A 20,465-nucleotide genomic window follows, 5' to 3' on the forward strand; every position below is an offset into this window, starting at 1 on the left:
ATAGTGCTGCTTAACATTTTCTTAAAGAGACAATGTTGCAGTAGCCCTGTTTAAATTCTCAGAGGCTGTTTCTTGGCCTCATCTAATGTAAATCTGATCTTTCATCAGAGAGAGCGAGACAGGGAGAGAGAGACAGGGAGAGAGAGAGAGCTGAGGAGACGAATGGTTGTTGTTACTCGGTCAGAGCTGGACAGACTTTAGAGAGAAGATCCCACACACAATCAGAATAGCATTAGATTATAGACAAGCACACACACACTCACACACTGAGTGGCACCAGAGGATAGGCTGGTTGGACAGCAATTCTGAGAATCAGGATTAGTATGGACACAAGCGTCTCAGAGAAAAGCATTGGCAAAAATGCAGCCCTGCATAAATCAATCTGAGTTAGAGTATATATATGAGAGAGAGAGAGAGACAGGGAGAGACTAATTAAAGAGTTAATGAAATGGGAGCAGGTGGAGATTGATGGTGAGCCTTTAACATTGTGTGTTTGTACCATCATGGAACTTCCTGCTTGCTTGCTATCTTACACAGACACATTGGCTGAGCTAAAGCTACATGGAACTGTAGGGAACCTTTGAAATCAATATGTTCATGTTACATTATTTATCTGCCGTAGTGAATAGGCACCCTTGCCCAGAGCAGAGCCACAGGCTTAGTAGGCCTGCATCCCAAATGGCACCATATGGGCCCAGCTCAAAAGTAGTGCACTAAATAGGGAATAGAGTGTAATTTGGGATGCAGCTCCAGTAGCTAATAGTGGTCCCTCTCTCAGCCATCCTCACATTCACAATGTACAATGTACATCCAGTGTATAGGCCTACTCCAGCCAACCCACTGACCTGGTAACACAGCCACAGGCTGAATGGCTGATAGCTGTGTAATGGCTTCCTATTCCCTACAGTGCACTTCTTTAAAAATGGCACAAGGAAGCGAAATGGCACAAAGAAGACAAAGGTTTAGCCAACAATGCTACAGACTGACCAATAAGAAAAATCTAAACAGAAACGAGATGTAATGATGTAGAGAGAAAGTAGAGCAGTACCAGACAGAGAGAAAGAGAGAATACAGTCAGAGAGATGGGGGGAGGGGTAGCTGTGAGTTGGCCTTTAACACTAGAACCGCCTGGCCTTTCAGCCAATAAGTACCCGCTAGAGAATGTTGAGAACTTTGCCAGGCGTCCACTTTAGCATATGCATCAGATGCATATCAACCCGCAGGGTACAGCAAACAGAAGCACCAGCGCTTGATAAATAGTGCATAAACTATCATAAAGGATTAATTGGATGAAGAAATACTTGTGGAAATCTATAAATAAAAAAAAATAACAACAATAGTTGTTTGTTTAGTTACGAGTCAATTATATGTTTAGACCTACGTGTTTCTACAAAGTCCTAGAAACACGTAGGTCTATAGCCTGTATTCGTTTCCCTTACAATAAAATCATTACAGTGTAATCCATTTGATCAACTTTATTTGTAGATTTGATTAGTAATAGAGTTATAGTAATTAATGAAGTCCAGTTACAGCTTCTTTTGACAAAGTATAAACTAAAAAGATAATAATAATATAACCAGCCAGGTCACAGGTGAAATGATTTGCCGTACTCCTAAACAAAAGCACCAGTGCATGGACAATTGTAAAGGATGAATTGCATAAATAAATATTAGTGGAAAAATATTAATGGCAAGATATAAAAACTGTCATTTGTTGATTGTATGGGATAATGTATTGTGCCCTTATACCAGTGCCTTTACGCATTAATCAATCTCGTCTTCTCTTTATGCTTGGGTCCACAGTCAGCACACAGCTTTGGGGCTTTGTGTGAGCAAGCCCTACAAACAAATCAGTTGCACTGCACACAGTTTTCATAGGCCTTTTTTCCTGTGCACCTGCCGCAGGTGTCGCATCATTTCTCTGAAGTGTTTGCCTGGCATGGTCTCTCGGAAAAGGTCCACCCCATACCCATCAGACCAAAATGACTCCACATCCATGCTCTTTCATCGTTTGCAACGTCGATTTCAAGCTCAATATCTGATCCTCCATCCGACTCCAACTCATCTAAATTCTGCAGCATTTGCAGTGCTGTCAGTGCATCCATTCATTTGGTTTGGCTTGTCATTGTGAACTACACACATTGTGTTGTACTCAGTGTCTGATTTGGCTCTCTGAGGGGAAATTATATACCATTTCTAGCCTTTCATTATAAAATAATTAGACCGCCCACAATGGCCACAATTCTTCATTATTACACTATTGTTCTAAATGTATTTATTTATAGGGGACAATGCACATTAATCAACATCAATTTACAATAATGCAACATCCATGCAAATGTACCGGGGTTAGCCAAAGCTAATTTGCACCAATAGCCCCTGGGCAGGTAACGGCAATTACACAGCCACAATGCAAATACTCACCAAAACAATACAAACACATTACATCCAATAATATATCATTCTAACAACAACAACTTATTCATAACAAAAAAAATATCATCAACTGTTGTCTTACCTATGAGGAACCACAGATGACTCATGTAGGTTTGGATGGATTTGAGCCATGTTTTCAATTTACATTTAAAAGTACCATAATCAGTGCAGCTTCTCAAGTCCATGGGCATTGCATTCCAGTATATTGTAGTTCTAACAGAGAAGGCCGATTGACCGAATTTACTGTGTCGAAAAGGGACAACACAATCCCCTCTAGTTACTGCACTTGTTATCCTGGAGGTGCTTTCCGTGAGCATGCTATGCCGGCATAGGGGTGGAGGGGTAAGACCATGTAAGATCCTAAAGACAAGGCTTGCATCTACATACTGCTTAAAACCTGTTAGGGCTAGGGGGCAGCATTTGCACGTCTGGATAAAAAAAATGTACCCGATTTAATCTGGTTACTAATCCTACCCAGTAACTAGAATATGCATATACTTATTATATATGGATAGAAAACACTCTAAAGTTTCTAAAACTGTTTGAATGGTGTCTGTGAGTATAACAGAACTCATTTGGCAGGCAAAACCCTGAGACATTTTCTGACAGGAAGTGGATACCTGATGTGTTGTATTGACTTTAAACCTATCCCATTGAAAAACACAGTGTTTTAGGAATATTTTGGCACTTCCTATTGCTTCCACTAGATGTCACCAGCCTTTACAAAGTGTTTTGAGTCTTCTGGAGGGAGATCTGACCGAACAAGAGCCATGGAACGATGATGTCCCATTAGACACCTGGCGCGCGAGTTCATGTTGGGTACCCTCGTTCCAATACGTTATAAAAGAGTATGCATTCGTCCACCTTGAATATTATTCATGTTCTGGTTAAAAAAGGCCCTAATGATTTATGCTATACAACGTTTGACATGTTTGAACGAACGGAAATATATTTTTTCCCCTCGTTCATGACGAGAAGTCCGGCTGGCTTAGATCATGTGCGAACAAGACGGAGATTTTTGGACATAAATGATGAGCTTTTTTGAACAAAACTACATTCGTTATGGACCTGTGATACCTGGAAGTGACATCTGATGAAGAGAATCAAAGGTAATGGATTATTTACATAGTATTTTCGATTTTAGATCTCCCCAACATGACGTCTAGTCTGTATCGCAACGCGTATTTTTCTGGGCGCAGTGCTCAGATTATTGCAAAGTGTGATTTCCCAGTAAGGTTATTTTTAAATCTGGCAAGTTGATTGCGTTCAAGAGATGTAAATCTATAATTCTTTAAATGACAATATAATATTTTACCAATGTTTTCTAATTTTAATTATTTAATTTGTGACGCTGACTTGACTGCCGGTTATTGGAGGGAAACGATTTCCTCAACATCAATGCCATAGTAAAACGCTGTTTTTGGATATAAATATGAACTTGATAGAACTAAAAATGCATGCATTGTCTAACATAATGTCCTAGGAGTGTCATCTGATGGAGATTGTAAAAGGTTAGTGCATCATTTTAGCTGGTTTTATGGTTTTGGTGACCCTGTCTTTGACTTGACAAAACATTACACACAACTCTTGTAAATGTACTGTCCTAACATACTCTAAATTTATGCTTTCGCCGTAAAACCTTTTTGAAATCGTAAAACGTGGTTAGATTAAGGAGATGTTTATCTTTCAAATGGTGTAAAATAGTTGTATTTTAGAAAAATTTGAATTTTGACATTTATTTGGATTCAAATTTGCCGCTCTTGAAATGCACCTGCTGTTGATGGAGTGCACCACGGGTGGCACGCTAGCGTCCCACCTAGCCCATAGAGGTTTTAAAGCTATCCAGATGAAATCAATTATTTTTGTGAATGATGTGACTGTTTGGTTTGTTTGTAGAGTGATTCAATGGGTTTCAGAGTAGTAGCTCCTGCTTGTGTCCAGCATGTGAGGCAACATCTCAGATGTAAGAAGATCATAGCATGCATATATTGATCATAACATGCATTCCAGAGGAAGGTAAGATCTTATAAACCAAAAGTTGGATGGCCTAAACTTGACAGTGTTAACCACCTTCTTCACCCGTTTCTTCAATGTCAAGTTGGAGTCCAAAATTATGCAGAGATACTTGAAGTTAGACACAACTTTCAGTTTCTCGCCATTGACAAGAACAGCTCGTTGAGAAGAATCAATGGATTTCTTAGACAAGTACATACAAACAGTCTTGTCGATATTTAAATGCAGGCAAGAATCAGTCATCCATTTAGAAACGTGGACCATACTGTAGCTTCAGTTAACTTGTTAACAACTTGTTGCCTATTTTTTGAGTGTACATACAGGACTGTATCGTCTGCACACATCTGCATGTAAAATCAAATCAAATTGTATTGGTCACATACACATGGTTAGCAGATGTAATTGCGAGTGTAGCGAAATGCTTGTGCTTCTAGTTCCGACAGTGCAGCAATATCTAACAGGTAATATCTAACAATTCCACAACAGATACCTAATACACACAAATCTAAGTAAAGGAATGGAATAAGAATATATAAATATATGGATGAGCAATAACAGAGCGGCATAGGCTAAGATGAAATAAATGGTATCGAATACAGTATATACTGTACATATGAGGTGAGTAATGCAAGATATGCCAACATTATTAGAGTGGCATTATTAAAGTGACTAGTGTTCCATTTATTAAAGTGGCCAATGATTTGAAGTCAAATCAAATCAAATTGTATTCGTCACATGCGCCGAATACAACAGGTGTAGACCTTACAGTGAAATGCTTACTTACGAGCCCCTAACCAACAATGCAGTTTAAAAATAAAATAAAATATGGATAAGAATAAGAAATAAAAGTAACAAGTAATTAAAGAGCAGCAGTAAAATAACAATAGCGAGATAATATAGAGGGGGGTACCGGTACAGAGTCAATGTGCGGGGGCACCGGTTAGTTGAGGTAATATGTACATGTGGGTAGAGGTATTAAAGTGACTATGAATAGATGATAAGAACAGAGAGTAGCAGCAGTGGAAAAGGGGGGTAGGGGGCAATGCAAATAGTCTGGTTAGCCATTGATTAGGTGTTCAGGAGTCTTATGGCTTGGGGGTAGAATCTGTTTAGAAGCCTCTTGGACCTAGACTTGGCGCTCCGGTACCGCTTGCCGTGCAGTAGCAGAGAGAACAGTCTATGACTAGGGTGGCTGGAGTCTTTGACAATTTTTAGGGCCTTCCTCTGACACTGCTTGGAATAGAGGTCCTGGATGGCAGGGAGCTTGGCCCCAGTGATGTACTGGGCCGTTCACACTACCCTCTGTAGTGCCTTGCGGTTGGAGGCTGAGCAGTTGCCATACCAGGCAGCGATGCAACCAGTCAGGACACTCTCAATGGTGCAGCTGTAGAACCTTTTCAGGATCAGAGGACCCATGTCATATCTTTTCAGTCTCCTGAGGGGGTATAGGTTTTGTAATGCCCTCTAACAACTGTCTTGGTGTGCTTGAACCATGTTAGTTTGTTGGTGATGTGGACACCAAGGAACTTGAAGCTCTCAACCTGCTACACTGCTGCACCGTCGATGGGAATGGGGGCGTGCTCGTTCCTCTTTTTCCTGTAGTCCACAATCATATCCTTTTTCTTGATCACATTGAGGGAGAGGTTGTTGTCCTGGCACCACATGGCCATGTCTCTGACTTCCTCCCTATAGGCTGTCTCGTCATTGTCGGTGATCAGGCCTACCACTGTTGTGTCATCGGCAAACTTAATGATGGTGTTGGAGTCGTGCCTGGCCGTGCAGTCATGAGTGAACAGGGAGTACAGGAGGGGACTGAGCACGCACCCCTGATGGGCCCCCGTGTTGAGGATCAGCATGGCTGATGTGTTGTTACCTACCCTTACCACCTGGGGGTGTCCCATCAGGAAGTCCAGGATCCAGTTGCAGAGGGAGATGTTTAGTCCCAGGGTCCTTAGCTTAGTGATGAGATTTGAGGGCACTATGGTGTTGAACGCTGAGCTGTAGTCAATGAGTAGCATTCTCACATACAGTTGAAGTCGGAAGTTTACATTCACTTAGGTTGGAGTCATTAACCTGTCTGGGCTAGGGGGCAGTATTTTCACGGCCGGATGAGAAACGTACCCAATTTAAAAAGGTCATTACTCTGGCCAGGAAACTAGAATATGCACAATATTAGTAGATTTGGATAGAAAACACTCTGCAGTTTCTAAAACTGTTGGAATGGTGTCTGTGAGTATAACAGAACTCATATGGCAGGCAAAAACCTGAGACAAAGTCAACCAGGAAGTGGAGGATCTGAGAATTGTAGTTCTTCTTTCTAGTCCCTTTCGAAACTACAGTATCCGTGGGGTTACGTTGCACTTCCTAAGGCTTCCATTGGCTGTCTAAAGCCTTCAGAAAGTGGTTTGAGCATTCTCTTGTCACTGGGCAGATAATAGGAGCTCAGTTTCTGAGTGGACTGCCTGGCAACAAAGGGATTGGATATGCGCAGTCACGCGAGCACGCTGTTCCTTACGCTATTGTCCGGTTGGAATATTACCGCAACTTTACGTAAAAAATATCATAAAGATTGATTTTAAACAGCGTTTGACATGCTTCTAAGTACGGTAATGGAACATTTGGACTTTTCGTCTCTGGTTCCGCGCTCGCGCGTTATGCCTTTGGATAAGTGATCTGTACGCACGCACAAAACTGAGGTATTTGGACATAAATATGGATTATTTGGAACAAAAACAACATTTCTTGTGGAAGTAGCAGTCCTGGGAGTGCATTCTGATGAAGATCAGCCAAGGTAAGAGAATATTTCTAATACTAATTCTGAGTTTAGGTTGCCCCGAACTTGGCGGGTGTCTGTATAGCTCACCGTGATGGCTGAGCTATGTACTCAGAATATTGAAAAATGTGCTTTCTCCGTAAAGCTATTTTAAAATCTGACACAGCGGTTGCATCCAGGGGTAGTCGATCTATAAGTCTTTAAATAATTGTTATATATTTTGTCAACGTTTATGATGAGTATTTTTGTAAATTGATGTGCACATTCACAGGACGTTTTGGTGGGAATACATTTTCTGAACATCACGCGCCATAGGAAAATGCTGTTTTTGGATATAAATATGAACTTTATCGAACAAAACATACATGTATTGTGTAACATAATGTCCTAGGAGTGTCATCTGATGAAGATCGTCAAAGGTTAGTGCTTCATTTAGCTGTGTTTTGGGTTTTATTGACACATGTCCTTGCTTGGAAAATGGCTGTGTGATTATTTTTGTCTATGTACTCTCCTAACATAATCTAATGTTTTGCTTTCGCTGTAAAGCCTTTTTGAAATCGGACAATGTGGTTACATCAAGGAGAAGTGTATTTTTAAAATGGTGTAAAATAGTGGTATGCTTGAGAAAGTTGAATTATGACATTTTGTTGTTTTTGAATTTGCCGCCCTGATATTTCACTGGCTGTGTCCCGCAGGTGGGACGCTAGCGTTCCGCGTAGCCCATAGAAGTTAAAACTCGTTTTTCAACCACTCCACACATTTCTTGTAAACAAACAATAGTTTTGGCAAGTCGGTTTGGACATCTACTTTGTGCATGACACAAGTAATTATTCCAACAATTGTTTACCGACAGATTATTTTACTTCTAATTCACTGTATCACAATTCCAGTGGGTCAGAAGTTTACAAACACTAAGTTGACTGTGCCTTTAAACAGCTTGGACAATTCCTGAAAATTATGTCATGGCTTTAGAAACTTCTGATAGGCTAATTGACATCATTGAGTCAATTGGAGGTGTACCTGTGGATGTATTTCAAGGCCTACCTTCAAACTCAGGGCCTCTTTGCTTGACATCATTGGAAAATCAAAAGAAATCATCCAAGACCTCAGAAAAAAAATTGTAGACCTCCACAAGTCTGGTACATCCTTAGGAGCAATTTCCAAATGCCCGAATGTACCACGTTCAATTGTACAAACAATAATACGCAAGTATAAACACCATGGGACCATGCAGCAGACATACTGCTCAGGAAGGAGACACTTTCTGTCTCCTAGAGGTGAACATACTTTGGTGCAAAAAGTGCAAATCAATCCCAGAACAACAGCAAAGGATCTTGTGAAGATGCTGGAGGAAACAGGTACAAAAGTATCTATATCCACAGTAAAACGAGTCCTATATCGACACAACCTGAAGGGCTGCTCAGCAAGGAAGAAGCCACTGCTCCAAAACCGCCATAAAAAAAGCCAGACTACGGTTTGCAACTGCGCACATGGGGACAAAGATCGTACATTCTGGAGAAATGTCCTCTGGTCTGATGAAACAAAATTTGAACTGTTTGGCCATAATTACCATCGTTATGTTTGGAGGAAAAAGGGGGAGGCTTGCAAACCAAAGCGCACCATCCCAGCACGGGGATGGCAGCATCATGTTGTGGGGGTGCTTTGCTGCAGGAGGGACTGGTGCACTTCACAAAATAGATGGCATCATGAGGTAGAAAAATTATTTGGATATATTGATGCAACATCTCAAGACATCAGTCAGGAAGTTAAAGCTTGGTCGCAAATGGGTCTTCCAAATGGACAATGACCCCAAGTATACTTCCAAAATAGTGGCAAAATGGCTTAAGGACAACAAAGTCAAGGTATTGGCGTGGCCATCACAAAGCCATGACCTCAAGCCTATTGAAAATTTGTGGGCAGAACTGAAAAAGTGTGTGCGAGCAAGGAGGCCTACAAACCTGACTCAGTTACACCAGCTCTGTCAGGAGGAATGGGCCAAAATTCACCCAACTTATTGTGGGAAGCTTGTGGAAGGCTACCCGAAACGTTTGACCCAAGTTAATCAATTTAAAGGCAACGCTACCAAATACTAATTGAGTATATATAAACTTCTGACCCACTGGGAATGTGATGAAAGAAATAAAAGCTGAAATAAATCATTCTCTCTATTATTATTCTGACATTTCACATTCTTAAAATAAAGTGGTGATCCTAACTGACCTAAAACAGGGATTAAATGTCAGGAATTGTGAAAAATTGAGTTTAAATGTATTTGGCTAAGGTATGTAAACTTCCGACTTCAACTGTACATATTTTGTTCTAGAGATCCTGAAGAAGCTAATAATACTGTCCACTGCTGAGGATTCAGGATTTCTGAATTTTGGTTAATTATCATCCATGGGAGTGAGAACTGTGGTCTTGGTTGGAGTCCAAAAATAGTTTTGTTAACAGACACAGCGAACATACACTGCGAACATACAAGTCAGAGGGGTTTAGGAATTTAGACATTGTCAAACTTTGACATTATTCCCCTTTAAACCATTTAGTGAAGTTGCATAATATGGTTTATAGTAAGTAGTCATGTAAATAGCACCACCAGCACCATGGTGCCAAGAGGAGGCATCACACATGATTTCACCTCATAACAGACCCGGTGCCAAGATAAAGTGACTAAAAGGGAAGTTAAAATGGACACATTTTCTGGGGTTTTTGCATTGGAATTATTTTTAATTCTGCTTATATCACACTATACCACAATAAACATGTTCAAATGCCGAGACATTGAGTGTTTTTCAAGTGACAGCCGGCTCGAAATTATGGAATGCCGTTTGGGTCTTTACGAGTCAAAAAAGATACACGTCAAAATACACTATTTTACTTGTCAAATAACACTATTTGACGCGTTAAATAAGCTTTTAATTTAACTTGTCGAATGACACAATTCTATTAGAATGTTGTGTGTGATGAATTTGCACGTGTAAGCCAAGCGCCACTACTATCAGTAGCACTGTCAAAGCCGTACAAAAAAGTCTGCAAACAAGCTGTCACGACTTCCGCCGAAGTCGGCTCCTCTCCTTGTTCGGGCGGCGTTCGGCGATCGACGTCACCGGCTTTCTAGCCATCACCGCTCTATTTTTCACATGTCCATTTGTCCATCTGGTTCCATACACACCTGGTGTTCATTCCCCAATCAATCTACATGTATTTAGTCCTCTGTTCCCCATCATGTCTTTGTGTGTAATTGTTCATTGTTAATGGTGTATGTTCACGCGCGATACTTTTATAGTTTATGTTCCGAGGTTTTGGGCACTTATGTCATTTTCTGTGCCTATTGTTGAACGGAATAAAAGTGTGCCTGTTCACTCTACTCTGCTCTCCTGCACCTGACTTCGCCTCCCTTACACAGCCTTAACACAAGCACACACTGGCCACGAACGATGTGTTTACAATACCGCGATGGTAATAAGGCATTATTTGTTCGACCACAACTTCTGGGGTAGCTAGCTAGCTTTAGCTTGGTACCTAGCTTGCACCAATACATCAAGCCTGAAAACAATGACCAGTAGAAACTGCAGTCATTTTCATTATCCTTAACAATGATTTAGGAATCCTTGTGAGTAAATATTAGCTAGTTAGCCACTTGTTGTTCGCCTATTGAAATTGAACTTCAGTTCATTAAAATAATTAGCTAGCCAGATACTTAATCCTGTTGCCCAAAGCTAACACTATAAGCAGCCAGCTAGCTTCATCTGGCTAATGAGGCTTGACCTAACCGGGCTATGTGTTGTGAAGTTGGAAGAAATAAGGATTAGGCATAATAGTGGAATTTGCGGGTTGCCTTCAAAATGAAACTACCTCTTTGAAAGTGACGCAGAAGGTTACAATTGGTGGAATTATGCCATGTTTAGACTAGATAATGTTAAACATGGTTGGAATGTGAAGCAATGAAATGGGTTACCAGTCTACTCGGTGACACCCACAGAACACAACTGTGAAGAGTTTACGCAAATATTAGCGTTGAAGCTCTTATCACAGGACTGTGACCGTGTGAAATCACCTCCCCAGTCAGCCTATTGTGTGTATTGACATTCACATTGCACTGTACAGCTTTACCTAAGTATTGGGGATAAATGAAATGGTGTATCAGTCTACTCAATACCCAATATATTTTTTCCCAACGTCCTCCTCAGAGTTATCAGACTCCAAAACATCCACGCAGTATTGCTTTTCCTCTGGAATAGTGTTCAATACACATGGGTTGACAATAAATGTGGCTCAATTCACAGTTGTTTCAGAGTCCCACAATAACAGCTATTATTCTCTGGGTGTCACGGAGTAGACTGATACCCCATGTCATTGATCCACAATCCATAGGTAAGGCTGTACAGTGAATAAGTATGGCCCCCAATGCAATTCTAAACTCTAATACATCCAGTGTGATTTCCACAGATTTTTGTCAAATAAACAAATGATTGTCTTTTGTTGATTTTATATAACAACATTTCAACCTCGTTTAGCATGATCTATTCAATTATGGCATAATTCTATTTGTATTAATTTGCATCACTGTCAATGTCATACTTTTATTTTGAAGGCAAACCGCAAAGTCCACTATAGTGGCTAACCCTAATTGTCTAGCTTCACATAGATGGGTCAGACCACCATTAATCAAATGAGAACTGTTTTATAAATGAGGGATATTTTAGATGATGACACCTAGCTATATAGTTAGCTAGCTAACTATAACTACTGAAACAGATTATGTTGTTTTGCTGTGTTTTGGGGGAAGAACATTGTTTGCATCCATGAGCTAGCTAGCTTTCTTTTATGACCAGCACTATTGATGTGCGAGACAACTTTACCAGCATCATTGCATGCGTATCGATTAATGGTTGTGACATATGAAATATGAATGATAGTGTAATCAATGTGTAATAACTACGTAAAAAATTAATGAACGCGTTAAATTATTATGTGATGTGCAGTCATATTCAGGACCTGATTGGTCAACAAGCTTATTTGACACGTCAAATAGTGTTATTTGACGTGTATCTTTTTTGACACGCAAAGACCCAAACGGCGTTCCATACAAAATCTGTATCAGCACAATGGACAGCGCCATACACACTAAAGCAAGGCTATTTTAGTAATGAACATAGGCTACAAGAACAGTGAATGCAGCCAAACATACAGCTGTCTTAACAAAATAATGCAAACTAAATGCTGAAAGTAACAGCCTAGTTATTCATGCATGCAAACAAAAATACTGAATAGCAGTGTAAAGGAAATGTTAATGTTTGTGCTTTTCTTATAACTAATTTCTGTCTTCTATTCATGTGCTGTTCTAATAACCAATTTCTGTGTTCATGCAAGTGGCTGACTGTACAAATACTCACTATCAGTAGCTGCAATTTGGCTGTACACCCAGACCGTGTTTTGAGAACGAGAACAAAAGATATCTCAGTTTCAAGGTCTCAGCTTGGAGAGAAGAAGCTTCGTGAGGTGTTGGTCTGTCACATGTTACGAAACAAAACAGTAATGATTGATTAATTATGCAAAATCATGTAAATATAACTTATATGTGTATAGCCGTATATAAGACAACTGCTGGGTCTGCCCAGGCAGAGCTCCTGATTGACATGTGTACTATGGTGCATTGAGTTGGTTGGAACCTCTCCAGCGTGCTGACAATAAACAAGTATTAATTTAAGACTGACTTTGATTGTCCCTGTGTAAGAATTTCCAGACAGCAGTTTGGCTTAGAATACCGACACAACTGCGAATGTGAACTAATGAATGTTAACAGAACAAAACAGCGGTACCAAGTAGTAGGCCTAGTAAACAAAATATCAGATTGTTTAAGGTATGAAACAATCTATATTGCATTAACAGATAACAAACGCAGTAACCAAAAGGTGAATGGAGATCCAAATAACCAAAGCATAGTGTCACGTCCTGACCAGTAAGAGGGGTTATTTGTTATTGTAGTTGGGTCAGGACGTGGCCGAGGGTATTTGTTTTATGTGGTTCGGGGTGGTGGTTTTGTAGAAGGGTATTTGATTTATGTATTCCGGGGTTTTTGGGCACTGTTCTATGTTAATGTATTTCTATGTTTAGGTTAATGGGGGTATGGACTCTCAATTGGAGGCAGGTGCTTTCTCGTTGCCTCTGATTGAGAGTCCTATATATGGGTATGTGTTTGGTTTAGTGTTCGTGGGAGATTGTTTCTTGTTTTGCGTGTGTGAGCCTGACAAGACTGTTTTGTTGTTTGTGAGTTCTTTGTTTGTTATTTTGGTATTCTCTTGGTTGAATATAAATACAAGATGAGCATCCACATTCCTGCTGTGTTTTGGTCCTCAATTCCAGACGGCAACCGTTACAGAATCTCCCACCACAAATGGACCAATCAGCGGAGTAAGGAGCAAAGGAATTTCGACATGGACTGGCGGGAGAAATGGACGTGGGAGCAGATTCTGGCTGGAGAGGGCCCATGGAGGAAGTCTAGTGAGGACCGGGAACGCTACCGGGGAACACGACTGGCGTTGAAGCCCGAGAGGCAGCCCCAATAATTTTTTTGGGGGGGGCACACGGGTAGTTTGGCTGGGCGAGGAGTGAGCCCCAGGCCAAATCCCCGTACCTTTTCTGGGCAACCAGTGAATGGACAGGTCCTGTGCTTCGGTGTAATGGGTACTGTGGCGAGGCCAAGTATTTTTAGGCCGGTACGCGCAATACCAGCGCCCCGCATTTGCCAGGGGGAAGTGGGCATCCAGCCAGTAAAAGCGATGCCAGTTCTTCTCTCGAGGCCGCCAGTACACCTCTACGGTCCAGTGCGTCAACCCAGTCCGACTCGGCCTGTTCCCGCTCCCCGCACTAGCCCTGAGGTGCGTGTTCTCAGGCTGATACCTCCAGTACCAACACCACGCATCAGGCTTCCAGTGCGTCAGCCCGGTCCGACTCGGCCTGTTCCCGCTCCCCGCACTAGCCCTGAGGTGCGTGTTCCCAGGCTGATACCTCCAGTACCAGCACCACGCATCAGGCTTCCAGTGCGTCAGCCCAGTCCGACTCGGCCTGTTCCCGCTCCCCGCACTAGCCCTGAGGTGCGTGTTCCCAGGCTGGCACATCCAGTACCAGTACCACGCATCAGGCTTCCAGTGCATCAGCCCAGCCTCGAGAGTTCGGCAATAGTGTGCAGTCCAGAGTATCCTGCAATAGTGTGCAGTCCAGAGTATCCGGCAACAGTGTGCAGTCCAGAGTATCCGGCAACAGTGTGCAGTCCAGAGTATCCGGCAACAGTGTGCAGTCCAGAGTATGCGGCAACAGTGTGCAGTCCAGAGGGTCTGCCTGCGACCCGGAACCGAGGGGGTCTGCCAGTGACCCGGGACCGAGGGAATCTACCTGCGACCCGGGACCGAAGGGGTCTGCCTGCGACCCGGAAGCGAAGGGGTCTGCCTGCGACCCGGAACCGAAGGGGTCTGCCTGTGACCCAGAACCGGGTGAGTCTGCCTATGACCCGGAACCAAAGGAGTCTTTCAGCAACCCGGAACTAAGTAAGTCAGTTGACGATTCGGAACTAAAAATGATTAACTATGTATTTAATGAGTCTGCCTATAGTGTGGAATGGAAGAGGTCTGCCTATGATCCGGAACAAGGGGAGTCTGCCTACGGCCCGAAACTAATCAAGTCTGTCTGCATTCTGGAGGACAGTAGGCCGGAGCCAGAACCACCTCCTGTTTACGTGGGTTGGGGAGGGGGGGGTGTAGCACAAGTGCCGTCGGTGACGGCAGCCACCCTCCCTTCCCTCCCTTTAGTTTAGGGGGATTTTTTTTTTTAAATAAAAAATTTTATGAGGTGCATCCGGGGTCTGCACCTTTAGGGGGGGGTACTGTCACGTCCTGACCAGTAATAGGGGTTATTTGTTATTGTAGTTGGGTCAGGACGTGGCAGAGGGTATTTGTTTTATGTGGTTCGGGGTGGTGGTTTTGTAGAAGGGTATTTGATTTATGTATTCCGGGGTTTTTGGGCACTGTTCTATGTTAATGTATTTCTATGTTTAGGTTAATGGGGGGTTGGACTCTCAATTGGAGGCAGGTGCTTTCTCGTTGCCTCTGATTGAGAGTCCTATATATGGGTATGTGTTTGGTTTAGTGTTCGTGGAAGATTGCGTGTGTGAGCCTGACAAGACTGTTTTGTTGTTCGTGAGTTCTTTGTTTGTTATTTTGGTGTTCTCTTGGTTGAATATAAATACAAGATGAGCATCCACATTCCTGATGCGTTTTGGTCCTCCATTCCAGACGACAACCGTTACACATAGCCTGCAGCCTAACACAGTGAGATGCAGCCATGCACAGCTGTCTTGCAAATAAATAGGCCTATAAGCCCCCTTCAAACATGGAAAACCATGCTGCTAGGCGCTCATGAGTTCAGCAACAATAGGCTACCAAGAAAACCATAGTAGAATATATACAGTACCAGTCAAAAAGTTGGACACACCAACTCATTCAAGAGTTTTTCTTTATTTGTACTATTTTCTACATTGTAGAATAATAGTGAAGACATCAAAACTATGAAATAACACATGGAATCATGTAGTAACCAAAAAAGTGTTAAACAAACCTAAATATATTTATATTTCATATTATTCAAATAGCCACCCTTTGCCTTGATGACAGCTTTGCATTCTCTCAACCAGCTGCATGAGGTAGTCACCTGGAGTGCATTTCAATTAACAGGTCCATATTATGGAAAAAACTGCTCAAATAAACAAATAGAAACTACAATCCATCATTAATTTAAGACATGAAGGTCAGTCAATCCGGAAAATTTCAAGAACTTTGAAAGTTTCTTCAAGTGTAGACACAAAAACCATCAAGCGCTATGATGAAACTGGCTCTCATGAGAACCGCCAAAGGAAAGGAAGACCCAGAGTTACCTTTGCTGCAGTTCACAAGTTCATTAGAGTTAACTGCACCTCAGATTGCAGCCTAAATAAATGCTTCACAGAGTTCAAGTAACAGACACATCTCAACATCAACTGTTCAGAGGAGACTGAGTCAATCAGGCTTTCATGGTTGAATTGCTGCAAAGAAACCACTACTAAAGGACACTAATCAGAAGAAAATACTTGCTTGGGCCAAGAGAAATGAGCAATGGACATTAGACCGGTGGAAATCTGTCCTTTGGTCTAATGAGTCAAAATTTGAGATTTTTGGTTCCAACCGCCATGTCTTTGTGAGATGCAGAGTAGGTGAGTGGATGATCTCCGCATGTTTGGTTCCCACCGTGAAGCATGGAGGAGGTGGTGTGGTGGTGCTTTACTGGTGACACTGTCTGTGATTTATTTAGAATTCAAGTCACACTTAACCAGCATGGCTACCACAGCATTCTGCAGCGATACACCATCCCATCTGGTTTGCACCTATTGGGACTATCATTTGTTTTTCAACAGGACAATGACCCAAAATACACCTCCAGTGTCACGTCCTGACCCTAGTAAGATGTCATTTTCTATAGTAGAGTAGGTCAGGGCGTGACAGGGGGTGTTTTGTGTTTTTCTAGGTTTTCTATTTCTAGGTTTAGTTCTAGGTTTCTATTTCTATGTTGTTGTTTTTTGGGTTGATCTCCAATTGGAGGCAGCTGGTCCTCGTTGCCTCTAATTGGAGATCATATTTGAGTAGGGGTTTTTTCTTCCTGTTTTTGTGGGTTATTATATTTTGAGTAGTGTTTGTTTCTCTCTGCGTCACGGTTTGTTGTTTTGTCCATTCAGTTATTTATGTATTGCAAAGTTTCACGGATTTAATAAAATGTGGAACTACAACCACGCTGCACTTTGGTCTGCTCCTTTCGACAGCCGTGACATCCAGGCTGTGTAAGGGCTATTTGACCTGATAGAGTGCTGCATCAGATGACCTGGTCTCCACAATCACCTGAACTCAACCGAATTGAGATGGTTTGGGATGAGTTGGACCGCAGAGTGAAGTAAAAGCAGCCAACTAGTGCTCAGCATATGTGGGAACTCCTTATATATGTAGCTATACCCAGGGGCGTCATTTGGGTTTTTGCATTGGAATTATATTGAATTCTGCTTACATCACGCTATACCACAATAAACATATTCTGTTTACATCACACTGTTCCACAATAAACATAAAAGTTTAAATGCTTTTGACCAAGAAGTAACAGGTTGGCGCGAAATCTCAGCTGCTCTCTAGCAGCACCATGGACAGCGCCCTCCAAACTAAAGCAGATTAAAAACATGTTTAAAAACAGCTAGATTGTTTCTTACTTTTTCAGACCAGTTGAAGCCTCCTTGATGCTTTGTGGAACTTCCTGAGTAATTGATCTTTCCATTCTCCCCCAAATCTTCTTGTAAGATCCCCCTTAAATGTCATTTGAATTAGCTTAGCTTTCCTCAGGTGTAGCATGCCTTTTCTGTGCTGACTGAACACTTTTGCCAAAGTGGAAAATTAGTTATTGCATGTAGCTTCCTCAGTGACAATCTCACTCATGGCCCTATGATTTAATGTTGAATATCTTGTGACGTGTATGTGGCATTGTAGGGTATGGTGCTAAACACCTTGGCAAGTTCCTTGTATTTCCAGAGAGTATATTCCATCCACAATCGCTGACACAAACATGCGATTTCTTGCCAGCTGCCCATCATTAACAAGTGTTAATACCTCAGTACCCATACCCAAACCTGTTTTTCTTTCCACAGTGCAGTGCATTTCAAATGCTATTTACTTGATGCGTGCCTAGCGACTCCATTGGTACTATCAATAGCATGCTTCAAGTTAGAATACCCAGCTTGGGAGAAAGCCTTGTCTGCAATAGCATTGGACCCAACACAGAACATTCTACATGGGAAACAAAATGCTGCATCTGCAGTAACTGAGTATTCCAGACACTCTCTTTCTATCACAGGAGTTGTTGGCACCTTAATTGGGGAGGACAGGCTTGTGGTAATGGCTGGAGCGGGATGAGTGGAATGGTATCAAATACATCAAACACATGGTGTCCATGTGTTTGATACCATTCCAGTTGCTATTTAATGAATGTTTTGGACAGAAAACCTGTGGCTATGGTAGGATTCTAGGCTAACCTGGGCTGGTACCTCTGTTCCATGATCGTCAGGAACAGTTGGAGGTGGAGCGGGCTGTGGAGCCATTATCCTGGTGGCGCTTGTGGAAGAGGGGGAAGGCTCTGCACGCAGAAATAGCTGGAGCTTGGATGCTGGGCTAGGTGGTTTGATGCTGCTTCTGCTCATTGCTCTCTTTTGGCTTTGTTTGAGTATTTTGCGAAGCCAATTTCTGATATCCAACATGGTAGTGGCAGATTAGCTGGTTCGAGCTAGCTAAATAGGCTAAGGTTAACACTAACACTTTTTACAGCTAGCTAAGAAGCGAACGAAACTCTGTAATGGTGGGGCGTGAGGCAGAGTTGAGTGAAGCAGCATCAAGATTAAACTTGACCTCGCCCTAATAAATGAAAATCAAATATTACAGATGGAGGCCTATCATTTATTCACTTAGCCTACCACAGATGAGAAGAGTTTTTCCCACGTTTTATGGAAACCCAAAAGAGTCATACCTAACCGCCCCAGTGGCTCTCCACAGCCCCCTTACACATACCGTAGCACGCTCTGTCCATGGTGCTGACACAGTTCAGCGAAGACACAGATTTTGCGCCAACCTGTGTCACTCAATCATTTAGCGCTTTTTTACTATTTTTATATAGGGACATAAAACTAAAACTGCCGCAAGTTTCAACTTGACCTCTCATGGATTTGGGTATGCCTCATAATGCTCTCATGTACTAACCTGAATACCAGTATGTTTTTGCTATCATGCCAACTCCTTGTCAATCATTGTCACGCCAATGATGGTTGGCTTGATAATGAGCAATGGAGTTGGCAAGAGGACCAAGAGATCTGGGACCAAACTCATTCACCACCCCCGTACAAAAAAACGAAGTGTTAAGACACACCTGAAACCATGAAAACGATTAACCTTAAGCTATCAATCCAATATACCAAAATAGCCCTGCTTTTCAACATGAAATAACATAATTTCCATCCACACTGGTACATTTCCAGTAGTTGGTTACAGACCTACTTTCCTTCCATCATATACAATAAGGCACTGTTCCATAACAACATATATATATTCAAAGCGCGTTAGATGCAGGTTGAATCAACGACACTAGTCGTTATAGGATGCAGTGGAGGGGGTCGCGCGCTTACCTTGTACCCCATGTTATCCCGCCGTGGCGCGTGCAGTGTTTCTATTGTTGCCTAGTTACCTGCCTCCTGCAGTTGTCTCATGTCTCTTTGGGCCAGCGAGCAGCCTCTGTATGGAAACACAGACAGACAGACAAACCTCAATGGACGGACCTAATCAGAACAGAGAGAGAGAGAGAGAGAGAGAGAGAGAGAGAGAGAGAGAGAGAGAGAGAGATGGACAGAGGGGCATGCAGATTGACATAGCCTAGATTCATTGACAAGCTTAATTGAGTGAAGTCTGCATTGCTGCATACATCTTCGACCCGACCTGCACAAGTGATGTTCCTGAACAAGTGAGGCTTTCCTCCTCTTCTGTTGCGCGGTGAGGTTATCGAGGCAATAGTCCCTACCGTCAGTCGATGTTTACGGTTATAACGAGGTTATAGCCGCCATAGTTAGGCTATTTATCGACCTATCGGCTTTTCTCTTATTATCCACTCGAATGTTGGTTGTCGTAGGTGTCTGCACACGGCACGGCGTTATTTGGCGAGTGATGTGATGATGATCACGAGACGGGCCGAAGGAGCGAGCTCTGGTGCTGCGACAAAGCCCAGACCGATACTTTCATCTGCGCCGCCGTGAGATCTCTGCAGCAGCTGCGCAGCTCAGCCAAGGCACGCAATCCATCGCTGCAGGGGGAAGAAAGACAGAAGGAATAAGACAGAGAGGGAAGGGGTGAGCTGAGCACCAACAGTAGCCTAGTCAGAAAGATTTCTTTCCGCTTTATTATGAGTCTGACTACTGGTCTAGATAAAGTGGATATCACAATCCGTCAGCCCCTTTCACACACATGCTCAGGCTGTAATAAACACGCAAAGGGCATTGTTAAGGCAAGGGCTGCCAGGTTTCATCTCAGTGTTGCATGAATGCATTGATTTATTCTATAATTTTCTCTGAAAATAGGAAAATAAAATGGTTGGCTTTGGATGGGTAGTCTGAGAATCTGTAGGTCCCACCAATGTCATGA

General features: G+C 42.3%; 1 protein-coding gene across 2 annotated transcripts in view; it reads right to left on the reverse strand.

Annotated features, from left to right (window-relative positions):
- The window catches only part of st6gal1 (ST6 beta-galactosamide alpha-2,6-sialyltranferase 1), a 163,936-nt gene extending 143,773 nt beyond the window's left edge, over positions 1–20,163 (reverse strand). Inside the window, exons 1-2 of one of the 2 annotated variants that reach the window (XM_014195776.2) lie at positions 19,767–20,163; positions 19,460–19,565 (exon numbers count right to left, since the gene is read on the reverse strand). In XM_014195776.2, coding sequence (XP_014051251.2) covers positions 19,460–19,471 — 12 coding nt within the window. In that variant the 5' untranslated portion in view covers positions 19,472–19,565; positions 19,767–20,163. Of the gene's footprint in view, positions 1–19,459; positions 19,566–19,752 lie in introns of both variants that reach the window. The other variant, XM_014195778.2, reaches the window with a different exon arrangement.
- Positions 20,164–20,465: the final 302 nt, after the last annotated feature.

The sequence above is a fragment of the Salmo salar genome, chromosome ssa04 (genome assembly GCF_905237065.1).
Source record: "Salmo salar chromosome ssa04, Ssal_v3.1, whole genome shotgun sequence".
NCBI lineage: Eukaryota > Metazoa > Chordata > Actinopteri > Salmoniformes > Salmonidae > Salmo > Salmo salar.